The following is a 27280-nucleotide window of genomic DNA, read 5'->3' as shown; positions in this document are numbered from 1 at the left end:
ACACCTCAAGTAGTTTCTATGACTTTTGTGTCAAAGCAGGAATTAAGAGGGAGTTTTGCATTCCTTACAATCCTTAGCAAAATGGAGTTGCTGAAAGAAAGAACAGGACCATTGTTGAAGCTGCAAGAGCCATGATCCATGATCAAGACCTGCAACCTTTTCTATGGGCGGAAGCATCCAAAACAACAGTCTATATTCAGAATAGATGTCCTCATTGCGCCCTAAAGGATGTAACTCCCGAAGAAGCATTTACAGGAATCAAACCTGACATCAATCACCTGAGGATATTCGGAAGCCCGGTGTATGTCCATGTGCCTAAGGAAAAACGAACCAAGTTGGATCCATCTGGAAAGAAAGGCATCTTAGTGGGATGTAGCGATTCTTCCAAAGCCTTCAAAATCTACATTCCAAGTCAAAGGTATTTTGAGGTAAGTAGAGATGTAACTTTTGAAGAAGATATTGCTTTCAAAAGATCTAAAGGTTCATTATCCAACAATAATGATATGGTGATTGAAAATCAAGATTCAATAGTTGATGCTAACCCTGAGATACAGGAGGAGTCTACTAATTTTCCAGATCAGAAAGTTCAGAATGATCCATCAGAACCTATGCACTCCACCGATATACCTCAGGATATTGTGGTTTGCAAGAAGAGACCACTTTGGGTTAGAAACACTATTCAAGATGCTGAAGGATTTGCTGCTCCCAGAGGAACCTTTAGAAATTACAAGAGATTCCAAAATCACGCCAACTACATTTCTGTGATGTGCAACATCATTGAGTCTGAACCTCACAATGTAGAAGAAGCTATGTCCCATCATGCTTGGAAATTAGCCATGGATGAAGAGTATGGGTCTATCATCAAGAATGATGTCTGGGACATTGTACCCAGACCCAAAGGTAAGTCTGTTGTTTCCTCTAAATGGTTGTTTAAAATTAAACACAATGCTAATGGTAGTATTAAAAAATATAAAGCTAGGTTTGTAGTTCGTGGTTTTTCTCAAAAGGAAGGAATAGATTATGAAGAAACCTTTGCCCCTGTTGCTAGATATACTTCTATTAGATCTATAATAGCTATTGCTGCAGCCAAAGGTTGGGAGTTGCATCAAATGGACGTTAAGACAGCCTTCTCAATGGCGTCATTGAGGAGGAAGTCTACATTGAACAACCAGAAGGTTATGTAATCCATAAAAGAGATTCCCATGTTTGCAGGTTGAAGAAAGCCTTATATGGGCTAAAACAGGCTCCTCGTGCATGGTATGAAAGAATCGATAAGTACTTACTAAGCTTAGGATTTTGCAAGAATGATGCTGATGCTAACATCTACTTGAAAGTTTATAATGATGAGATGCTTATTTTAGTCTTGTATGTGGATGATTTATTTCTCACTGGTGAAAGTAAATTAATCATAAGATGTAAGAAGGAATTAGCCTCAAAATTTGAAATGAAGGACTTAGGTTTAATGCATTACTTCTTAGGGTTAGAAGTATGGCAAAATTCCAATGAAATTTTTCTAAGTCAAGGAGAATATACTATTGATATCTTGAAAAGATTTAGAATGATAGATTGTAAACCTATGCATACTCCTATGGAATCGAACTTAAGAAGTTAAGTGTTTCTGCAACTAACTCTGATTTTGCAGATCCATTTGAGCATAGGCAGTTGATTGGTTCCCTGATGTACCTAGTTAACACTAGGCCAGATATTTGTTATGCGGTGAATGCTCTCAGTCATATCATGAGCTTACCTAAACTTGTTCACCTGGTTGCTGCCAAGCACATTCTAAGATAACCGCGTGGTACGATTGGTTATGGGCTGAAGTATTCACTTAATACCTCAATTCTCTTGGAAGGCTACTCAGATTCAGATTGGGCAGGAAGTATCAAGGACGGGAAAAGTACTTCAGGTATCCGCTTCAACTTGGGCTCTGTTGTGATCTCTTGGGCATGTAGAAAGCAATCTTCGGTAGCATTAAGCACTGCAGAAGTTGAGTACATTGCCGCATCTGTTGCATCCAGAGAAGCAGTGTGGCTCCGCAAGCTCCTTGTTGGATTATTTGGTCAAGCTAGTGGTCCTACCACCATTCATTGTGATAATCAAAGCTGTATAAAGATGTCTGTAAATCCCATATTCCATGATCGGTCTAAACATGTAGAAACTCACTATCATTTCATTCGAGACATGGTGCAAAGAGGCACCATTCATCTAAAGTACATTAGCATAGATGAACAGATTGCGGATATCCTTACCAAACCTTTATCCAGAGTGAAGTTCGAATACTTCAGTGACTCTTCTGCAGCACTTTGAATCATTCTTTGCTTGTGTGCAAGAATGAATTATGTCCAAATCTATGCTTGTGTACTAGATGGATAGTTGTAAAGACCCACTTGTGTATTACACGTTCTATGCTTGTGTGCTAGAACCATCCTATGCTTGTGTGCTAGGTGGAAGATGTAATTCTATGCTTGTGTGCTAGATCCATTCTATGCTTGTGTGCTAGATGGAACTATAAAGGTTTAGATTATGTATTCTCTTCTTCCCTAGTTAAGAGGGAGTGTTGTTTGTAACTAGGATAAGGGATGGGTTCGGATTGCCTTAAAGGCAACATCCGAACCCACTTAGGACTAGGCCCTATCCTAAAGGGTAACGTGACCCAAGGATAAGCCCAGCCCTATCCTAAATACTACACACTACTACAATATTGGCGCCCAAATTAATGAGGCCAACTTGCAATTAAATCAAGGTTAAAGGTGCATATAAAACAAGACACTTGCAAGTCAAATAAACATTCATCATCAGCGAATTACCTCTGCCAAAAGAAGTGCGAACTTTCTCCTGAGAGGTGCGAAATTGTCCAGACTTAGGCGAATTAGTTCTAGAGGACAAAAGCAATTTTGGTACAGACTTGAAGGAGTGCAGATCTGTCATTCATGAAGGATTCAGATTTGTAACAGGAGCTAAGTATTGTACTTTTGCTATCAAGAGAATATATAATCTGACTTAAGGGTCTTTAATGCTGGGTTTTTCCTCCATGGAGGTTTTCCCAGGGTATTTGTGTTTGTTCTGATTTACTTTCTTCATTTCTGGTTTTACTGAATTATGTTAAATCTGATTACAAACTAGGGCATAACTAAAGGAGGTTTTCCCAGGGTATTTGTGTTTGTTCTGATTTACTTTCTTCATTTCTGGTTTTACTGAATTATGTTAAATCTGATTACAAACTAGGGCATAACTAAAGGATATAAATCTGTCTAATAAACCTAGGGCATAAAAATTACAAGGCTCCCTATAAGATGGGTTTGGTATTGGCTATATTCCATGAAAGTTAATACACATGCATTATTATTAACTCTGAAATACACATGCATTATTAAGGCTGAAATATTACAAATTTATTTTCCACATGCTTGAGCTGATTGTCTCAATCATGCATGTAAGCTAGTAAATGGAATGCAATCCATAACACTTACCTTAGGAATAAATAGGAAAACATATATAGCTAAGCCTTTTAAGGATTTCCAGATTCTGAAAGCCCTGATAAAACTCAGAAAAGACACCTAAAGATTTGGGCAAGGTAGCGTCTGACAAAAGTTGTCAAAGTATATAGAGCACTCATAAAAAAATTACAAATGTTCAGATACAAGACCTCTTATTTGTTATTTCTTTGTTTAATGACTCCATGCCAGTGAGTGCGACAATTTCAGTTAAACAATCTCTCGTCACACTAAAAGTTATGATGTAGCTCATTACAATAATTAAGAAAAAAGTAAGGATACTTATACAGTCCCAAGTTGAAGAAACGTACCTTCTTTCCAAGGGTGAAAGATAGAGCTTTATCTGGACGATATATATTTTTCAAGAGACTTCGTTTGTAGAAATATGGAAGAAAATAAGAAGCCCGCTTAGCAAGAATGAAGCCCAGCTTCCTCCTCAATGTCCACTTCTCCCAAATTTTACGGGTTTCATCTTTGATCATGTCTGACTCATATGGATTGCCCATAGGAGCAATTAATGCAGCACCTTCAATTAAAAAAATACCAAAAACATTCACAGATAAGTTACAAAGAAAAATAGACAATTGGTCAGCATAAAACAAAATTTAATTCAAAGCAGGTTTACTGGCAATGGTTCTAACAGTTTCAATCAAAATCAAAAGAACACAAAACGACATTTACAAAAAACTGCTTATCCAAATCTTGATGACAATGATCTTGATAAAAAACTATCAAATAAAAGATGGTTGTGATACACTCCAAAACGAATGGCAATGAAACAAAAAAAGAATTATTATTCGATGTACAATATGGAAAGAATGTTCTTAAGAAACATCTGGAATAAATAACAAGGTTAATAAAAGACAACTCAAAACATAATTTTGCATCCATTAATTGAGATTTTCAACAACAGCTGAATAACAGTAGACTTGTGCATACAGCTGTGAAACTGTTAGCAACCTGTCTACCACCCCACTACTGTAAAAGCCCTTAAGTTAGAGTAGTATACCTATATTTAAAAAATATATGTAAAATATGCCGAGAGATATCTAATAATACAAGAGAAGCATCTGTAAAATAAATGTTCTTCTAAACTACTAAACACTAATAATAAGTCCTGCATGCAAAAAGCTGTGAATCTAGCTCGAGACAAGTGGCGAGGGTTCTATTTTATTTGGGGTAATAAAATAACACCTCCACAAAAGCTGAAACATGGCATCTTTCATGCATTTACCTTCATTTGCATGTCATTTTTTGTCAAAAATGGAATTTTGTTTACGGACATTTTGATGTCATTGTAGATGCCTCTCGGCATAATTATAGATCGAAAACGGTATTTGCTGTGTGTAGACACTTGTGTCAACGTAGTGAGAAATAGGAGTAACTTTCAAGGAGACAGAAATCGACATTTAAAGGAGGAACAATATTGAAAAAATAAAAGTTCAAATAGAATTCCAGAAAAGATAGCTCTGGGGAACATTTACAGTCAATCATCATAAGTTATTGGAATGAATATTCTACTTAATTTTCTATTTTGTGCTTCTCTTGATTTCTACAATAGATTAGTGCGGTGTGATTGAAATCAGCATTGTTACTTTAAGTTTGGTAGCTTTGGGGTTCCCAGATGTTGCAATCTGATTAGTTGTGATTGAGGGAATTCCATCTACTCTTCTGAAGATTCCAAACAAGACTATCATCCCTCATACTAAAATAAGCTTCTGTCCATACAAAAACCCTTACAGAGAGTGATAACATGCTGCAGAGAACCATTAGTTATACCTACAATTACTGTACTCGCATAATATTATCTAATTACAACCTGAAACCAGATAGCAGAGACAATGCCAAGACACAATCCATGACACTGTAGAATTAGGCAGAACCAAAAAAATTAAGGTGAGAAAAAAAAGGGCAATTACGAAAAAAATGAAACTCAGAAGAAAAGGGAATGCCAAAAGAGAAACTCTAGAGTCCTTACAAAAAATTAAAGTGAAGAGAAAACCTCCCTAAGGAAGAAAGGGTTTTGCAGTATATATATTATTATATAGTATAGCACATTCAGAAAAATGTGTGATTAAGCTACGTAAAAAAGAGAATCAAAAGGGAAAGAAGGGCTAGGAAGATAATCTATCACTAACATTCCTAAAATGCACTTGATACCAAATAATAATGCCACAAAAAGAAGGAATTAACACTGCTCAGAAATCATAAAAGATGAGAAAGGAAATGATCAAACATGTATAGAAAACCAAACAAAATCAAATATATAAACCTGTGTTAAGAGGTTCCCCCTCCATACCCTTCATATCCAAACCCACTTTAATGTCCCAGGTTCAACTGAACTGAACCTAGGTCCCTATATGCCTTCTGCAAAAATTCATCATTAACTTTTAACAGCAAACCAAAATAAAGTAAAACCTAACATAAAGATACACTGAAAATGGTAAAAAAAATTGTATAACACCATCCCTGATCTCCATACTGTACACAAACTAGGACAGGCAATTTAGATATAAGGAGAATAATATTTGAAATTAAAAAAAGAAACATAGCAAAACCAAAATACACGTGCATGTAATAGATGCAATGCATGACACAAGCTTAAAAAGACATGGCCACTGAAGGAATGGAACAAGTAAACATCTGTGAAAATTTTACTAAAGAAAGACGGTTTATTGGTGTCCAAGAATGACCAAGGAAGGTCAATGAGAGTCGAAAAAAAATTGCAATATAAAAGTACAAATGTTAAAAAGAACCCAGGGAATCAAGAGGTAACTAAAAAATGAAACAATGTAAACATAACTACAGGAAAACTTGTAAACCCCAGCTGTATGGTCCAACTACAAGTAACTAGATATATGGGAGGAAAAAACCTAAAAGAACAAAGAGGCAATGAAGACCAAAGGCAGAGACCAATACTGGAGATCAGCACTGCCACATGTCTATAAAAAAGATCACTGTAGAAAAACCAACAACATTGTTATTCACAACCGTAGGGCTGATAAAGGATCTGATTGTATCCATTGGAGAATAATAAGGGCTAAGGTGAGAGAGGAGTGGCATAGTAATCCTAGGAGGAAGTACAGACATCTGCTAGAAACTCTAAATTCTCAAAACCAAAGATCACTCATAAATAGATAAATAACTAGTAAACATACAGAAAGCAGTAACCAAAGGCCACTTACACCTTCATGTTTTGGAATAAGCAAAAAGAAGAAAGTAATCAATTGGCAGCCCCTAAAATTCCCTACTACAACCCTATGTTTGAATGTTAAAAACTCTTGAAGGACAAGGGCAAAGGACTTCTTATCCAGATGATGAAAGGTGATTTCATATCTTCCAAGGCCTTAGATGAAAATCATGAAAATAAAGTGTTCCTCATTCTCCAGTCCCAAATAGAATAAACAGAAGATATCTTACCATCTCATGGAATATAGTTGTTTGTCTCAGCTTGTAAATGAAGGGAACAAACACTTAGCTAGCCAAGGGGAATCCTTAGGACATGCAACCTGTGATACTACAGATAAGTGGGCCAAATGATGGTGCCATGAACAATCTATAAGAAAAGCTTAGTCGAAAAATCCATATTGAGGTTGAAAGGATGCAAGGAAGAGGTCCAAATGTCCTCAACATGTTGCACCAATATCTTTTCTCTTATACAGATATCTCAATAGAGGAAGCCTATAAATAGAGATGAATGGACATAAGAAGCAAGGGAAGAAGGTGAGGAGAGGCATCCAAAGGAATATCAATGGAGGAAGTCGAAACACCTAGGTGTTGATGTGTGTTTTATGCACATGCAAGCATCAGAATAAAATACCAAAGTACTTTACCCTCTCTTGAACAAAATCACCTTAGATGCTAAGGGTAAGATCAACTAAAATGATTCCAAGGTTTCTACAGTCGGATCTTGATGAGTGGGTAACTCAGTGGTCGATGTGAATTGCTGTTTTCATTTGGGGACTTACACGATTGTTCGAATCAACTTTGCTTATCATGAATATGGAATGGGTGTGCTGATAACTTGGGATTTTGCAATGAAGCTCTTGACTTAATTCTAACAAGACTTTCTATAAAAAAGGGGGCAAAAGGGGAATAGGGTTAGGAATTCTATTTTAAAGCCTAGAATGCAAGAAGTGGTGAACAAATTTAGTGAAATCAAACTAGGCAAGGTCTCAACATCAAGTTGAATAGATTTTGACACAAGCTTAGTGCAATCATCTAAGGTGTATTTCATAGATTTTCAAATTACTACCATCAAACATTGATACCATCCAAGTTGATGCATAACAATGGACGTATAATAATCGAAGTTAAGTTTGCATATATTTCCAATTGACCACGCACGATGCACTTACAATCAGCAAGAGGCTAGTGGTATGGATAAATGGATTCCACACAAATACATTCAACAATTCTTTCATTCAATCTAACAAACATTGAAAACAAATTCTAATCTAACTGGGAGGAATTGAGAACCTTGAATGCAAGACAACGCTTAAACAAAAATCACCATCAAGTTGAACAATGATTTATATTCAAATCTGTAGCATCTACCAACAATTCTCAAAAAACTCTCTTACAAATGAGAGGCAATGGGGTATATATATAGTCTCATACAAAATGGATGGCCAAGATTAAATCAAAATCAAAGGCCAAGAGCATGCCAACATAGCCCTAGAGTTGCCCTAATTAGGGTTTACATCAAAAAAAAAGCCACCAACATATGGCCCAATAGAAAGACACCTAGTCATCAAATAGGGAATCTTCTAGAAGATTTTGTCCTCCATCTCTTTCTCTCATAGCATAATCCAAGAATCTAGCTAATGCAAAATCTGATTCCTCCATGGAAATGCTAGGTAAGGTATCCTGTTATAGATCAATCACATCCAACGCATCTGAGCACGCATCCAAGGTGTTCTCCCATTCTGGCATGAGCTTCTACGAACTGTGGACATGAATCAACAAAGACACTAAGTCATCTATCTGACTCTTCTTCAAAGAGTCCAACTGATTGAAGTACATGAACTTCATCTTGTCTCTCAACTCTGCTAAGTGTAAACCACTAGCTTCACTGACACCAACTCCCAATAATTCCTCGATTGAGGCAAGGATCTTCGACTGAATATCATAAATTGATCCTTCCATCTCTGCACAATCCTTTTGTGCGCGCTCATAAGTTGATTTCTTCATGGCCAATGAACAATACCAGCCATGGAAATCGTATCTATCTCCATTGTGTACAATATTCTCCCTAATCAATGTGGACATAGGAATTATATTCAAAGCTCTGAGGCGTGGAATAGTCTTCTCCTAAATAGGTCAGAATTCTTCCCAAACTCCCTCCAAATACTGCATCTTGAATACAAGCCCTATTGTCTTGTCAAAAGCCTAGACAAAATGAGTAAGGAAATTATCCGCTTGTCTCTTCGTATCCTCAATCCATTTCTCCACTTCCAAGAGTGCATCTCTCGTTGCCTCATAATGTGTATGTAGTCCACGATCAATTGTAGTAGAGGAAATCAGGGTGGGATTCTCACGCCTTATCCCTGCAATGTACTCTCTAAATCTGATATTCTCTTCTTCATACTTCTCTCTCTTTTCAATCTCCTGGTCCAATCTCGCACTGATTGCCTTGAGTGTATCACCAACTTCTTGGAATTCCTACTCCTTTGTAGTACGGCCAAGGGCAACTAAAGTAATCTGAAAATCCATGGGAGTATCAACATCTTGCGTCACATCTCAAATAGGAATAGCAACCCGCGCAATTTGCATGTCTGTCTCATCTCTAGCTATATGTGACAAAATCTCATCTTTCTTAGGTTTTTTCTCCTTGTTGCTCCTAGCTAAGTAGTCATCAATGTCATCAATAGGCTGCGTCTCTATCATCTTCTTACTTTTCTCCATACTCTTAATCAACCAATCAGGAATAGCAGCCATCTCCATACCATCATTGAGACACATCTCTTGATCAAGCTCTCTCAATGACGAGATAACATCATCATCATCATCATCATCAGGATTATCCTTGGACAAATCATAGACATTCTTTCCCAAACTAACCTCCAAAAGGGCAGTAGGAGATCCCGGCTAATCATCATCTTCATTAGGTGGAGCAGATGTAGTTGTGGCATGTAAATCCTAAACATTCTCTAGCAATATCACTGTGTTGGAACATTGCTCAAACTCCTTATTCTATTCTGGCACTTCAACTTCCTTGATTGATGAAACACTGAGGGGAGGTGAAGGAATGAGTCTTTTGCTTCTTCTTCTTAACCTCCTCAATCTTCTTCCGTGATGCAGGAGCACCAATCTAGTTCTTACCGGTTTAGGCAATTTTCAGTGGAATTGCTTGAGATCGTAGCATTTCTTCTTGTTTGAGAGTTTAGCATTGTGGTTTTGGGTTTAATCCCTTGTGTTCGTGGTCTTTGTCGTGTCCGAGTTTCATGGCTTTTGGATTTAATCCCGGTGAATTATTGATTCCGGCATTGGCCCGGTTGATATGTTCTTACCGATTAGTCTAGCAGTGTGTTGAGCGAAGTTAGATCGAGCTACGGATGGTCTCCATAACTTGCGGATCGTAGATTTATGTTTCTTGTGTCGTGTTCGATGTTTCCAGAGAACTGCCCATTGTTTTATGTATTTTGGAAGTTGTTCTTAATGATTTGAGCCGACATTTTACTGTTACACGTTTCATGAACCAGTTGGTCTTTGGGCCAACTTGATTGAGTTGTAATTACTTGCGGATAATATAAATGGAAGTTTGTGAATCATTTGAGAGGACATAAGTTAGAAAATCGACGACAGAGTTCAGAGATTGAGCGAAGATGTAGCTTCCGGAGAGATTCTGGTCCGGGGAGACTGAGGTCGGAAGGTTGAGGTCCGAATTAGGGTAGAACCGACAGATTGATTCCGAAGGCCGATTTGATATGTGGATGATCTACAGATCTTGTAATTGTGTTGTAAGCATTTAGTTGTATCCTAGAGTGCGATCCAGCTTGTGGCGTGTGTAATTCTTCCGACTGTAATAAGAATTGTTCCTATTGTTTACCAGTTATGTGTTCTACTATGTTACCAGTTGTTCTTTCTGTTGTTTCTGGCATCTTGTTATCGGTTACCGATATATTTTGAATGGTGTTTGTGTGAGGCTATAAGGATGGGTTGTCCTTCATTGGATCTCCCTACCTTGACTGCACCATGCCCTCTAGCCTTGACTTCTCCTGGCGTGTTCTTTCCTCGTTTAGGAGCTTGACTCTCCTCATCCGCATGAATCTGTATGTCGCTAATAGTTCTTTAAACATCTTCGGAAGTGGATTCCCCCTGTTTCATCTTTTCGTATGTGAAGATAACACCCATGTTAACTAACTTGTTCATCTGACTATCTACCCATCCTTGGGAGAAACTCAAGACTTCTCTCATCAATACATTCAAACCTGTAACTTCTAATTCTGACCAATTAGGCAATAGAATTGCCTTCTTCATTTCATTTTCATATTGTGGATGGGTATGATCCTTGTCATCTAATATTTGATCAAGAATGAGAAAAAGTCCACACTTCCTCATGAAATCCATGGACATTCTAGACCACATTCTTCTTTTCACTGCTTGCTCCTCCATCAGGTTTGCCCAATAATCTTCTATGTCCACCTTGTGAATGAACTTATCTCCCTTGATCCTTCAAACTTTCTTATTCGGATCAAATCTTTCTCTTCTCTTGTACATTGCAAATCGATAGAATGCAAGCTCTTCAAATGTTGTGCTAGTTGTTGCGACGGATTGGCAAACTTCCAATGTCTTCCCTACTGAAATAGGAAATGTCATCCCTGTTCTATGCTTGTCCTTCTGGATAGAATCAAACTCCAGAAGTTGTCTCACCACCTCAAGTAATATCATTTTGTATGTAGGATACCTAGGAAGCATGTAAAGTTCGGATTGAAATCCATGAATCCTTAGGTATGTGAAAGTGGGAAATTGTATGTACCATGATCCATATTTCTCTATCAACTTTGTTGCCTCTTTGGACAACCTTCTATGGATTCCGCCTTGCAACATCCACGTTATGTATATAGTGAATGCATCATTCACTCTCTTATTATCTTCAATTCGATACATGTTCAACTATGGATAGCACTCGTAACTTCTGAACTGCCCCTGTCCATTCCTGACTTCACCTCTGCATATCAATCCTTTGTATGTCACAAATCGTGCAAGTAGATACACCAAGTAGGAAGTCATGGCGAATGACCTGGATCTCTCCACATTCCTCAACTGAAAATCTAGATTGTCACTTATGATTTTCAACCAATTGATCAACGTTCCTTTCAAAAAATTCTAGATGAAATAGAACATCCACTCGTCATATATTTGCACCCTGCAGCATCCCCATCACTCGGTTAAGCAGGAATACCAAGTCGCTATATTCCTCCTTGAAATCTGTGCACATGAGTGTCTTGGGAGCCTTAGAATGATGAGACCTAGGGTCAATCATCCACCCCTTGTTCATTACGGTCTTGCACGCATCCATCTTCTTCTTATATCTTTCTTCGTATTCATCCTTGGTTCAATCTTTCAAGTATGCTCCACATGGGATTCCAAACACCTCAACAATCACATCCCCAGCAAGGTAGGCAGTCTTAATCATTCGGGAGTGAGGATCATAACATCATGCACACTCCAAGATTAGTTCACTACTCTGTATGGACTGCGGAAATCCAGCGGCCTGATAAATGCCACTCTTCATAATGTTTACATAGGTTGGCGAAGGAATCTGGCTTCCAATTCTGAACATCCGCTGCTGCATCTAGTCCATGTTCAGGAAATGCATGTTCGTGTCTGTAATCTCCTTCCACCTGGATGACATCATGGATTCTGGATAGAATCCCGTCTCAACAATCCTCCGTTGTTCCTTCTGGAAGCTAATTCCCAACTTCGACATTGCACCTGTATGAAGCTGGAAATTAGACACTCGGAAAATTTATCCTGATAACTATTTTCAGAATTAAATAAGTTCTGATTTCTAAATGATTTAGACAAGTTTATGGATGGAAATCAAGAATTTTATCCACATTTTAAATGAATTCCGAAAATATAAGGAAAATATGACAAGATTAAGGTATGAAACCCTCATGAAATTCACTTCAGACTTAACAAAGTCTGAAGACACCTCTTTATACTTAGAAATTCCCGAGATCAACAATGGCTGCCAGCAAGTCTGAAGACAATGTGCAACTCTATAAATCAGTTTCTAAAAACATGTTGCAACCGAATGTTATGCAATATCTATGATGAAAATAAATTTCCCAAGGCAAAAATGAATAAATCTGAGCACGTATGTAGGGCTAGAAGTGAATTTTCAGTCTGAAGAAAAGTCTGAAAATGAAGTTTTCAGACTTACCAGCACCTCTAGGAATGATAGTAAACTCAGAAAATTGCCAAGAAATGGTGCAAAAATGCACTCAAAGTGAAATCGCCTAATTAGGTAAGTGGCTGGAAACGAATTTTTTCTGAGGACAGCCCCTTGACAATGGTTTTTCAGACCTGCAACAGCATTAAGAAAGGTCTGAAAATGCTCTAAAATACCTCAAAAAAAACCCTCAAACAAAATCGCCTAAGTTGGAACAAGCTGGTTGGTGAAGAGTAATTCTGAAAATTAGTTACCAGCCAGCAATGGAGGAGGAAATCTGGTCTGAAAATGTTGTTTAACAATCTCCCAGCCATGGCGCCACCAATGATGGAGAAATTCACCCAAAAAAGGAGGTAAATGACCTCCAACAAAAAATCACCCAAAAGGGTAAAAATGGAGACACCCAAGAAAAAATTGCCAAGTCTGAAAAAAATGTCTTCAAATGCAAGCCAACGGTTGCCAAGGAAAATCGCCTAGGGCTGGGAATGGAGAAAAATAAGCAATGAAAACAATCTTCAACCTCAAATGTGTCAACTTGACACATCACCAGATTCGCCAGCTAGAGGAAAATCGCCCAAATTAGCAACACACTTGGCAAATATAATAATATTATAATGATGGCCTTCCTCTTTTAAACTTGCTTTTGCCTTGAGTTTTCAACAAGCAAGCAATGTGGGATAAAACTTTGATACCTATACTTGCCTAGGGAAAATCGATTTGCTTCTAGAAGGTAAAAATAGTTTAAGGTTTATTGCAAATCATTTATTAATTGTTTTTCAATTTTTAAATAATCGCCATCATTTGTAAAAATCAATTAAATGTGGGGTCAATTTATTAGAATATTTCAAAAATTAGATCAAAATTGACCATTAGGGGAAAATCGATTTTAATTGGGATAAAAATCCAAAAAAAAAAATATTGGAAAATTATTAAATGCCCATTTGGGGAAAATCGCCCCATGTTGGGATAAAAAACCCATCAAAATTTCATCAACTTTGCACACATTTGGTCCCCAAGGGAAAATCGATCTATGTCTGGAGTAAAAATTCCAATTCAAACTTGCCACTTAGCACAAAAAAACACCTTGGGGGAAAATCGACCCCTGTCCAGACCCAAAATCATCAAAATCATCACTTGTGGAAATTCGCATAAGGTCTGGAATCACAATCCACACAAAAATCCTTAAAATTTTGTCATAAATGCACTAGTGGAAAATCAATAGGCATCAAGAATCATCATTTTAGTCCTCATTAAAGTCATCCCCAGTCCTGGTGAAAAATCGTGGGTCATCAGGAAGAATTCCCACACTTAGCCAAATTTTTACCATCCTAGTGGAAAATCGCCCCATGTCTAGATAGTGGGGGAAAAATTAGGTCCACCAGGAATCCAGTGGAAATTCACCTCCAGTCGGGATTTTGAGTGGGGGAAAATCATGGGTCATCGGAAATGTGGCGGAAAAAGCACCTCCCATCAGGAATTTGGACATTTTGACCCTTACAACACGGATTTTCATCCGGAATTTAACGATTTAACCACTCAAAAACATCTAGACACTTAGAATTTTCAATAAAACGCATCAAAACTTAGGCAAATTAACCAAAATTTGAGAAAAACAAAAGGAAACCTATCGGGATAAAGCGCAAAATCAACTTGAATAACTTCCTAGGAGCGAGAAAACAACTCCTAAAGGCCCTAAACAACCTTAGCACTTAAAAATCACCGACGAGGACGCTCAAAACACGTTAACGCTCAAAAGGTCTACACTTAGACAAAATTAGGATCATTTAAAATCTTAACTGTTATGCTCTTGATCCTGTAACTTCAAAAACCCTAAAGGACAATTAGGCATGATCAAAAATCCGAGATTCGAGCATGGGAACTCAAAATTGCCCACTATGCTACCAAAACCCTAAACTAACCAATGCAGAAAACAAGGAGGGGGTCCCCGTTTGCGATGGGGCGATGTGTGAAAAGGTCACAACTCTAGGGACCTAAGTGTTAAAAAATGATTAATGATTCTAAAGACATTTGAAATGAAGATATTGACCACAATAGCTTGTTAAGCAAAACATCATACATTGAAGCATGATAGAATGAAGAATCTAATCATGCGTCCCATCATCAAACACTAAACTACAACCCCACACTCTTTTCCCAACAAAAACTATAATTTTAGTGTTTGCACTTAAGAGAGACCTAATCAATGGGCATTGTGGAAATGCATATGAAAGCTTAATTTTACAAGAAGAGGATCACATCCCTCACAAAGAGGAAAATGAGAATCAAGATTTAAATTAAGAAATGTCCATTTATAAACTGAACCTCTAACTGGTAATCTAACAAGCTTATAGCTATAGAGGAAACTTAAGCATAATAGTTATTTGAAATTTCAAATGTTACCACAAAGGTAGAAATAACTCAATTTCTAAAATGATTATTGCAGAAATGCTAAAAGAAATCTCTTTGGTCAGAAAGGGTCCATGGACTTCAAATCAAGTTGATCTAAGGGTTTGTCCACGCTCTACAATTCCAGGGTTATGAGGAAACATCCCAGGACCCATACAGCACCAACTGGCCAGACAATTCACCAAGGAAATTAAAGGAAGCCTGGGGGTTTGTCTAAGCTATACTTTTGGATAATTTATTGTATAAGATTATCTCACTTGATTCATATGTACATTTTATTTTTAAGATTAGCAGCTCTAGAGCACCTAATTGACCTAGCTCCATAAAAAAATATAAGCTGCATTTTACATAGTGTCTTATTGTTTTGAAGGGAAGATCTTGATGTTTTTAAGAGGGGTAGGTTAAACCTACTCCATTATTATTGAAGCTTCAGAGTAAACTGCTGAGATATTGGGGGACCCTTGTAGTGGTATTTCATGCAAATTCCCACTCTGCCAATAGATTCTCAAAAAATTGTTCCTGGCAAATCACATGTTCGGCTATCTTTAGATAGAACTGGAGCTAAATTTTGAACATGTTACAAACCTCAACTATAAAAGGAGCCACATTCAAGAATAATCAAACAGTTTAAACAGCCCTAGGTTCAATATAATTGATAAATTCAATGATCTTTTAATCCTTCACATATATCTTATTCCCAAAGGTCAATGGCATCAATCACACAATTCCTAGTCCACAATGATTGATATGGTATGCCCTGCTTTTGCAATCTATGCAATAACTGTATGGAGTCTAGAATTGCTTTCATCAATGCGATTGCTCTCCAGCAATTTAAACAGATTTAATCTTGACTGGTCCTACTATATTCAAACCCAAAGAGGTTTAGACTTCAACTAGTAGAGATATCAGCTGAGACTGCTTCATCCTTCAGGATATTTTAGTCGATTCACAGATATCAGAACAATGATTTACATCCTACGAAACCCGGGGACGCGTCCCCTACCTGAAAACCCCCGTCCCAGTCCCGGGGACGTTTCGGGGACTTGGGGACGGCCAGGGGACGTCCCCCCCCCGTCCCCAAATTGTCAAAATTTTGAGGGGACGTCCCCGAAACGGGGGGACGGCTTCCCTAGCTGTGGGGGACGTCCGTACGTCCCGGGGACGGCTAGGGACGGATTGGGGACGTCCCAGCTGTCCCGGGGACGGCCAGACGTCCCCCACATCTAGGGCTAGGGAAAAATATTAAAATAAAAAATGTCGTATTTTCAATTTTTTTTAATGATGTTTTTTGCGTAATTGAGGGAGTGAAATATCTCATGAAGGGTTTTTTGCCAATAGAAAAATAACACCCGATGCCTATATAAAATAATAAAAGTATTTTTGGCCTCGCGGGGCGCTGCCCCTCGACCCCGCCCTGTATCGCGATAGGGAGCGCGCAAGGGGCGCTGCCCCCAAACCCCCGTCAAAAAATATAGGGGGGAACTGCGCTGATGGAAGTAGTGAAAATTTAACCTCTGAGTCTGATTAGGCTCCATTATGTATTTTATTTCTTTAATATCTATTATGATATGCATATTGACAATGTGAATGAATTGAAATTCTGAATTATGAGTGCATATTGAGTATTGAGTCTATTGATAATGTTGTATGTTCGATGTTTGCATTCTAAAATGTTTTCATAGTATCATACACATGCTATATCCATGTTTTCATATGAATATAATGTATAGATGCATGCTTTATCCATGTTTTCATATGAACATTTAGAATTTTCCTATATATTTTAAATTTTCCCTATATTTTATACAGCCGTCCCCTTTGCCGTCCCCCCCGTCCCCAAATTTGGGAAAAAAATTTGCCGTCCCAGAAACCCGTCCCCCCGTCCCCCCGTCCCGGAAACTTGGGGTAACATAGCTTGATAATGATTGTTCCAAAATTGGATCATTATATTGGGCAATACATGTATTCATTCTTCATTACAATTTTGATGATGCTTGTTATCAGCAACTTATGTGATCAAAATATTACATACTCTAGAAAGCATCATATGTGACACCTTATGAACTTCACACTCATAAAAATCAAGTAATATTAGTTCATAATATTCAGCCATTGTAATAATAATACTTAATAGTAATGTAACCTACTTGCCATTCTCAATAACTAGGTTATATTATAGCTTGTCTATTAATAGGAGGGCAGAATGGCATCTTAATAAAGGTGATAAAAGAAAAATCTTTAAGTCTTTTGCATGAGGACTTAAAGGAGTCCCTGTGGCAGAAAAGTCTTACAAGTGGGGTAATGCTTTTGAGTCTTTGACAAAGCGCTTCGAGAATGGTTTTATGCAAGGAAGATGAAAAAAGTAAACAGTTACTGAATTGAGGAAAGAGATGAAACTTCTGCGAAAGCATACCAGATATGAGCAACCAAATGCCATGTAGTAGAGATATCTGAGATACCCTAAATATTCTTCTCTAGAAGTACAATCATATACAATATAATACAACATGAACAGACATTGTAGTGTGTTAGCCAATTATCAAAGTTATTCTAGTTAATTAAAAAACCTTTTGGCAGATCACATAATGCAAAGGCTGTCAATTTGAGTCTTCGCAAAAGCATGTTTGATTGCTACCACAATTTGTGTGTCATAAGCAGGATAACCTTTTCATATAGCATAGCATTTAAACCTGCATTTGCTTTTGTTGTCTCGGGTCTTTATCAGACATAAACCTGTAAAGATGAATTCTGTGGTGACTTTGACATGACTGGATACAGGATTTTACACTCACAAGAAATTAGAATAGTCCTGTTAAAGAGTACACTAAGGATTCCTCTGTCTCCCTGTTAGGAGACTCCTGCTGAGGCACCACACTATTCCGGCTGTTACTATATTGGACAGCTTGAAGCTGGAAGAGAATGTTTTTTTGGTGAATGTTCATCTCCTCGATACTTTCAGAGAGTAGAAACATTCATTTTAAGAAAGAAAAGCAAAAAATATATATATTAATGTTCATGAATAGCTTAAAGTAGGTTGGAATTGAGCCTTACAATAATTATCTAATTCTTTTACCTTACCCAAAAAAAATGTCCACTTTAGCCAGAAGATGGAACTAATGTGATATCTATTTTGTGATTGCATTATTTTTATATTATATGGTGTATAGGAAAGGATTTTAAGGCATGTTTTCCATCAGAAATGTGTGTGATAATAATTTGAGTGTCGATCATATAATTATTAGATCTGTTTATTAATTATTACTGTCAGATTTGGGCATATAGTAACTATTATTATACGGGTTTCAGGCATGCTAGAAACCTAAAAGCAACAAATGGCTGAAGATTGTTTACTTCTCACACATGCCAAACTCTTAAGGGCGAACTTTAGACAAACTTTTGTGCAAATTGTAATGTCCCCAATTGGGATATTCCTTTATTTTGCCCTAGAATCACCAAATGAGATATTAAGTATATTAAAGAAATGTAACTTGCCAATTTTGAGTCTTGATTTAAGGCCTACAGCCAAGTTAGTTATCATTCTAATATCATTGAAAGATTGGAAAACATATAATCAGCAATTTGTAAAAAACATTCCTAACCACCATTACAATGTGTATGTGGGATTCAATAAGACTTCCCCGAACAACACATTTACATTATGGAGTACCTTGGGAGATCACATAAGGTGCCACAAGCCTATCCCTTTTCCAAACCCAAGAGCATGGAATGACACCCGCCATTTGGCTTCCTGGCCCGACCTGAGGTTGGCATCCATGATGGAACTAAGTGCTACTTGCATTCCTAAACATATGTTTCATTCTCCCCTCCATAATGAGACCATTGGTCAGATAAAGTATTAAGGAAACTTTACTACAATTTATTATGCATAATATCATAACAGCAATTTATATTAACAATATGCTAATTACTTATCATTATATATTACCATGTGTAAGAGAAGAGATCCAGATCAGAATCCTATTCCTTATACATTGTTACAAATACTTGCAGATATACAAGTCTACTGACTCTGTATTAATTCTGAATCTGCTTGTGTTCTTCCTTGATCCATTGATGGATGATGCCGTGCAGTAATTAATTATTCTGATTCAAAGATGGAACAATTCTGTTGGTATCTTGAATTTCTGTATTTTACTAATATGTTGACCTGCTATTCTGCTTTTATTCAATCAGATCTTATTCCACACTGTTCACCACTTCCTTCCTTCCTACATTCCATATCCTTTTATACTGTCCTATTTTATTGAGGAGACACATCTGTTTGAAGAGACAAACATTTAAAGGGTTGCATCTCCTCATTACTGTCTTATTATTCAAATAAAATCTGCACTTGTTATTCAAAACAGATCTACACTTCTTATTCAAATCAGATCTGCACTTCTTATTCAAATCAGATCTGCACTTCTTTTTAAATCAGATCTGCACTTCTTATTTAAATCTTATTGAAGCTGGAAGAAGATGCTTTTTTGGTGAATGTTCATCTCCTCGATACTTTCAGAGAGTAGAAACATTCACTTTAAGAAAGAAAAGAAATAAAAAAATATTGATGTCCATGAATAGCGTAAAGTAGGTTGGAATTGAGCCTTACAATAATTATCTAATTCTTTTACCTTCCCAAAAAAAATGTCCACTTTAGCCTGAAGATGGAACTAATGAGATATGTATTTTGTGATTGCATTATTTGTATATTATATGGTGTATTGGAAAGGATTTTAAGGAATGTTTTCCATCAGAAATGTGTGGTGATAATAGTTTGAGTGTTGGTCATATTATTATTAGATCTGTTTATTAATTATTATTGTCAGGTTTGAGCAGATGGTAACTATTATCATACAGGTTTCAGGCATGCTAGAAACCTAAAAGCAACACAATGGCTGAAGATTGTTTACTTATCACACATGCCAAACTCTTAAGGGCAAACTCTAGGTAAACTTTTGTGAAAATATTCGAAGTTCTTGGAGTCTAGAAGTGGAGCTGGTTCTATGCTGAACAATAAATATTATTATATATTAATCACTATCATTGTTTAGTGCCCATGCAAGTCAGCTTTTAAGAAAAGCTTGTTTCTCACCACTTGATGTCTAGTTGCTTTTGTAGTTGTGATGTACTCATTAAAGGGTATCAATAACCTTGATGCTCTTATATACAAAGAATGGGGGAAAAGTATATTAATGCTTGTGAATAAACAAAGAAGTTCACGAGGATTCAAATGTACAGCAAGTTAGAGCTGCCAAGATGCCTTCAATAACCACATATAAACAAAATCTACAGCTGAAAGCGGAATTACACCAAGGAAACAAAAAGGAAATTTAAGAAGAGATTCAACCAAAAGTTAAAACAAGAAAACATTTGACAAAGCAGTAAATACAGAGAAATATAATACACAAAATTCTGTAAAATAAAAGTCCCATTTTAAGAGAAATGTCAAAAGAGCTGGTAAAAAAAGGCCAAAGGAAAACAAGGCTCTAATATATATCAGAGCCAAGAGTATACGAGAGACTAACATGCTTGTGGCTCACCAGGAAGGGGCCACTATAAAGAAAGATGATGTACTTCAAAAGAATGAGCTGGGTCAAGCAATCTTAATGAACTTTTATGGGAGGATGTGAGCTTCTCCTCTTAGCACCCCTCTTCTAACATCCATGATCAATGCAATCTCTAGATGCAAAAAGGAAATTCACAACACTACCAACCACTGTTGTATAGATTGGTAGAGTGCAAAGGAGCCAATTCTCAATACCACAAATCATAACATGAGTTTTGGGGGTGCCCTCATGATCATAGGCCAGGGGAGGTTGTCATAGAAAATCCCTCATTATTTGCAATCACAAATTCTGAGGCTTGCAAGCACTTGAAGCCTCATGAAGTTGGGGTATGCTAAAAGCAAAAATTGATCAATCTGGTGGCTATGGAATCCCCTAAAAAAGCCCAGCACCTAAAAGTAACAGCTCCCCAAAGATAAAGGGTCAGACACCTCTGATTTGGCTAACAGATGGGGTAGTGAGGGACACTATTGAGCCTCTATGCAATAAGTAAAACCTGTGTCAAAATCTCATAATCAGCATAGAACCTAGACAAAAATGTCTTCTGTTCCCAACTATTAAAAGCAAAGATGACAGATCATTTCATCACTTCAAATATGGTGCTCTGTCTCAACTTTTAACCGGTGAGAATATAGCCTCAACTTCCCAAGGAGAATCCTTAGTTCATTTTTTTTTTAAAAAGTCAAAGATGTTCAGACCAAATAAAGTTGTCAATTGAAAATCTATAAGAAGGCTTAACATGACAAGCCAGCTCTGTGCTGAGATTAAAATGAGGAAGAATCCATGTGACCTGAGTATGGTATATAGCCTCAACTTCCCAAGGAGAATCCTTAGTTCATTTTTTTTTTTAAAAGTCAAAGATGGTCAGACCAAATAAAGTTGTCAATTGAAAATCTATAAGAAGGCTTAACATGACAAGCCAGCTCTGTGCTGAGAGATTAAAATGAGGAAGAATCCATGTGACCTGAGTATATTGCCAGGATAGACTAAAATTGGGGGAAATCCATGTGTCCTCACCTGAGTATATTGCCAATATGTATCCTATTTGACGTTGGTATTAATGTTCCTCTCTTTCCTTCCCAACCCCTTCTACATGAGAGTATGGTAAGGCACGCATCCAAGGAGCATCTGAATTGAGGAGTCTATTTATAAAGATTTCAATAGACTAAGGAAGAAAACCCATCTTGGAATACCAAGGACACCGGTAGCCAAAGAGAGTGAAGAGGCAACTTGATCTAAGGATCTATGAGCCAAATATAGATGTCTTTCTCAACTTGATACTTTATAAACAAGGCTTTGAATCCATGACGAAAGAAGATAAACCTGAAAATGATATCAAGAAAGGGAGACTGACCACTAGATCTGGCATTGCCAAGTGGTCTGAGAGACTGTCCATTTACAATAGGTCATGAATTGGAGTACGAAAGGATGAGCTTCACACCAGTTGTTGCCTTTTCATATGAGTATTCAAAAGCACGTTAAAGAATGGCAATAATAACTGAAAAATCTTACTAAAATACATAATGCTGAAGTCTAGTAATCAAAAATACAGTCTAGAGTTTTTTCAGTTATTATTGCAAAGATCATGGAACATCACCCTTATCAAACTGTCTTGGAAACTGTACAACTTGTACCTTATTGAATATTGACCTCTTATATAGGTTGACAGAGTTGGGTTGCAGTGAGATATTAATATAGCATTAGATAAATAATTCTCTAAAATATTTCATCTTACTTGCCATGATCTCCCATTACATCAGTTCAACTATAAAGAGAGTCAACTTGATATCTAGCACCTTCTAACAGATCACATTAAAATTCTGATGATGGGGAGAATCATTCATGAACAAAACCTTTTGAGTTCTCAATTTGAATAAGAACTTACAAGCAAGATGTATGGTGATAAGATACAAACACCTTACCAGCCAGTCTCTCTGGTATATATCTTATAGCAGCCCAGGCATGTATTCCTCCCCCTGCATGACCTAGCACCCAAAACTTTTCACCTAAGGCAAGCGTGTCGGCAATATATTTCATGTCCAAGGCAGATGATGTAAGATTACGATCTGAATGAGGATCACTTTGACCAAATCCAGGCAGATCATATGTTACAAGCCTAACTCCAAATTCTTCAAGCAATGAGTGTTTGATGCCAGGAATACCTGCCATGAGAATACTTAAATAGTTTAACCACGATTTCCACTTTTGAGTGAGGATTATATCACCAAATTATGAAACCAGTGCATATATTATATATAAGAAATACAACTTACAAGAAGATGCAAAGAGAGAAGAACGCATAAGTTTTAATTAACCAGAAGACCATAACAAGATCCATACACAGCTAAAACTCAAGAATATAATATCGATGCACTCTCTTTTTGTTAGATGGATTCAACCCTAAGCATATAAAAAAGCTGCCTGATAATGTGAGAAACACAGTGATAAAAAATCACAACCTTTCAGCAGCAATATAAACAGGTAAAACAGACATTGCTGCAATTTCAACAATTTACAGCCTTGTGGAAAGGTAGAAAACTTGTCTAATATTTTTTTTAAATGCTTATCACCTGCTAGACGAGAAGAAAGAAAGGAGTGGACAACTAAGACTGAATGTCTAGCTATGTTTGCGGAAACCCCTTCTTCTCTATACGCAATGTGCCTTCCATCAGGAAGTCGAACACGTTGAGCAGTAATAGGAAGAGTGTACACCTCCTTAGCTGGTATAGGCTCTCTCGTACCACTTCTTAAAACTGCAAACATACACAGACTCAGAGCTCTCTTCCTGCTTGCAAATTCCAATGCAATATAAAAATCTAGTCTTTGTTTATCCAGTAGTAGATCTAATCCAATTAATTATGCGAATATCCTTCAAATCCTTGCAAATATACACTAATCATCCAATTAGTTTTGTAAATATCCTTCAAATACTTGCAATATACATTACTCATCCAATTAATCTCACAAATCCTCCTCTTCCTCGGACTGTATTACCACTCATCCAGTTAGTTTTAAAAACCCTCCTCTTATATCCCTCATAAATACAAAGCATGAATACACGGATAATGCAGAATGGAAAGAAATTGAAGGCAACATCAATTTTACGTAGGCACATACAGAGCCTGGTTGCATACTTAATGTAATGATATTTAAGACCTGGAACTTCTTTACACTGTAGAACTGCTCTTGCGAATCACCCTAATAATTCTCTTGGAATATTTTATCCTTTTTGATGCAATATATTTTTTGATAAAGCATTTATAATTATATAAAAAAATTGTATGCAAATTAATATCGAGTAAATGTGTCCACAGATCTTACTAGAACAAACTTGCAGGCATAACTAAAAAATGCATACCTGCAAACACAATTCTCTTGTAAAATTATAAAATCAATAACTATAAAACTCTTCCAGAAGAATTTTGCATATACTCTTGTTGAATGGAAAGAGCTAAATTGGTAAATCATTGAACTTTTATAACAGATGCTCAGCTCCAAATCCTTACTAGACATGTTAGATGTTGAAATTGGGTTAAATGTTCATACAACTCTGTATCACAACAGCAGAGGCACAAACCACAAATGTATAAGCAGAAAATGCTAGCAAATTGACAGGGCAAAAAATATCACAATTGCATATGTAGAACATGCTTCAACATTGATAGCATCAAAATCATTTTCTACTTGCAACAGTGGTATGTTAAAAACTAAAAAGTATATACCTAAAATGCTTTCAAAATTCAAATTGACATTCATGAAAAGATACTTCTTTTAATTGCAATACTGATGTTAATATAACACGTTGGTTTGTCTTTTCTCATTCTGGGATTTGAATGTCTTTAAGATGAAAACTTCATAAGTTTACCTCAGCCCTTCCAATTGACAAATTAGTTAACACTCTTGCAAGCCAAAAACATAGATTTTAAAAAAAACTAAAAATATGTCAAAGCATAAATTCGTGAAAAATGTTTATAAAACTAAAAAAGTCTAAAAATATTAGCTATCCAAACACACAGAAACTCTATCCAAAACAAAACATTAAAGCACGGCGCTTCGAAAGCAATAAATGGGAAAAAGAGCAGATAACGATTGCACACCTAAAAGCTAAAAAACTTTTCCAAATTACTCCTAAATTCACTTAAAATAGAGCAAAAACTATTAACTAACCAAGCATTAAAATCCTCTTAAGGCATAGCCGCGCACTTTATGCATATTCTCGCATAAATGTACGCCTCTGGTAAAAGCGAAAAGGCTAACACGACTATGTAACTCAACACTTAACTTCTCGTCAAAATGAGATTTTGATAAACACTTCTTACAAATTTCATGAATAATTAAATTTTGCCCATCTAAACGCTCTATAAGATCCTGTGTGTCAAAATAATGTATAAATTTTATGATTTATAAATTTGTAACAGTATGTAAATCTTATCAACAGTATTACAAAATTTCAATTAAAAAATAAATTTTGCCCACCTAATCACACTGAAAAAATCTTGTGTGCAAAGAGTTTTGCATAAAACTGTATAATTTTTTGCAATTTAGAATTTAGAATTTTTCACAATATGCATTTATTAAAATTTATACACAGTTCTATCCAGAAATCTTTACACTTTATTGCCAAAATTAGACATTTGTACACACTCCTTACAAATTATATTCAGCAAAATTTAAAAATTGCCCATCTAAACAGTAAAATCTTGCCAAAAGAAGATTTTTATACAGATTTCTTTCAAATTCGTTAAAAAAATATTAACATTTTGCACAGCGGAAATAAAAAATTCTCGCCACATTAAAACAAAGCTAAAAACTTGTTAAAAATTTAGGAAAAACAAAAGTAAATCAAAAACGATCGGGCACCTGTAAGAGTTAAGAAAGTCACAAACAACACAACGATCCAGACATGTACAGGACTTCGATCCTCCGGCAAAAACTGGCCAAAAACTTCCAACTTGGGACTAATTTGGTCCCACATTTGGCGGCATCGCATGGTATTCTCGGCGCCGAGGCTCTGTTCAGCCACATCTCGCACTCCCTCGCCAAATTTCTCCAGCAACTCCCCTGTAGATTTAAAGAACCCCTTAATCTGCTCCTGCCAACCCTCCACCTCATGCCCAGTCTCACCGTTGTCAACAACATTAACATCATGATGATGTTGACTGTTTCTACTATTTGTTCTGCCCACATTACTATCTTCTCCTGCCTCTGCTCCTCCTCCGTCCTCATTGACTGTCACGCCTGCATCCAAAATACCTGCAAACACTTTCAACTGCTCTGTCCACCTTCTCTTTTCTTCTTCTGTGTTTGTCGCGGTGGATCCCGCAGACCAGTCCTCCATTGCTACTGTTCCTCCCTGCTGTTGCTGCAGCATTGATGAGTGAGAGCAAGAGAAACGGAGAAAAAGAGAAAGAAAATTTCTTGTCTGGTGGAAAAGATATATATAGTTGTGTGCGAAGTGGTTGTAGGCGTACAGATAACTGATTAGTATTAAATGTTATTTATTTTTAGAAATTTAGGGGACATAACTGTTTAGTATTTAACTCAATGGGTATGTAGGGGGGGGTGGTGGCGATGATGATGGTGGCGGTGCTTCTGAGCTTCGTGTCCATGTGAGTTTTCCATGTATTTAGGGCGAGTGGGGTATGCATGGGCCCCACTTTGGTTTCTTCTCTGTGAACTGTTTGTTGGGTGAAGAAGACTTTCTATTCTTTTTCCCTTTGAAAAAGACCTAAATTAGGTGTATACTCTCTTCTCACTCATGGCTCACTTTTTGGTGGAATCTTTGGCGGAGTAGATAATTTTAAGAGTTATTCCTAGGGAAGGAAACTATATTCCATTTAATTTATTATGGAGTTAGCCTTTTGGATTATTCTTTTGGGTTTAGGTAGTTAATACATTTTATCTATTTTATTTTTGGTTATTGTAGCAATGTTATTCTAAAAGTTTAGAGAAGACAAAGAGATGAAGTGTAAATGTAATTTCTATAAGGGAATAAAAATAAGTATAAAAGGAAGAATACAAAAATAAATCATAGACTAGAAGACAAAGAGATGAAGTGTAAATGTAATTTCAATAAAAGAATAAAGTGAAGAATTAAAGAGAAAGAATACAAAAATGAATTAAATCTTTGGAGGTCTCAAAGTCTCCTTATATTTGTAAGCTTATCATCACATCGCTTTCTTGAAGAAAAAACAAGGTGAATGAAATAAGTAATCTTCTAGAGTAAAGGTAAAGCCCTTAAAGATTTAATCCAATGTAGAAAGTTAGACATAAAAAGTAAATGAAAAAGATCAACCTTTATTTGGATTACTAAAATTATAGTCAAAAGCATTGTTTCCCAATAGTGGTGAAGGCAACACACCCTTTCCTCAATCTAGACTCAATAGTTGGTGACAAACATAGGTGTGGCCCCA

At 36.7% G+C, this 27280-nt stretch overlaps 1 protein-coding gene across 3 annotated transcripts in view; it reads right to left on the bottom strand.

Annotated features, from left to right (window-relative positions):
* Nucleotides 1–26305, bottom strand: part of LOC131033773 (uncharacterized) — a 55299-nt gene extending 28994 nt beyond the window's left edge. The window contains exons 1-4 of one of the 3 annotated variants that reach the window (XM_057965061.2): nt 25728–26301; nt 23438–23620; nt 22790–23029; nt 3806–4020 (exon numbers count right to left, since the gene is read on the bottom strand). In XM_057965061.2, the coding sequence (XP_057821044.1) occupies nt 3806–4020; nt 22790–23029; nt 23438–23620; nt 25728–26238 (1149 nt within the window). In that variant the 5' untranslated portion in view covers nt 26239–26301. Of the gene's footprint in view, nt 1–3805; nt 4021–22789; nt 23030–23437; nt 23621–25727 lie in introns of all 3 variants that reach the window. The other 2 variants (XM_057965063.2, XM_057965062.2) reach the window with 2 other exon arrangements.
* Nucleotides 26306–27280: the final 975 nt, after the last annotated feature.

Source organism: Cryptomeria japonica, chromosome 3 (assembly GCF_030272615.1).
Source record: "Cryptomeria japonica chromosome 3, Sugi_1.0, whole genome shotgun sequence".
NCBI lineage: Eukaryota > Viridiplantae > Streptophyta > Pinopsida > Cupressales > Cupressaceae > Cryptomeria > Cryptomeria japonica.
Note: the sequence above shows the minus strand (reverse complement) of the source record. Positions and strands in the feature narration are given on the sequence as shown.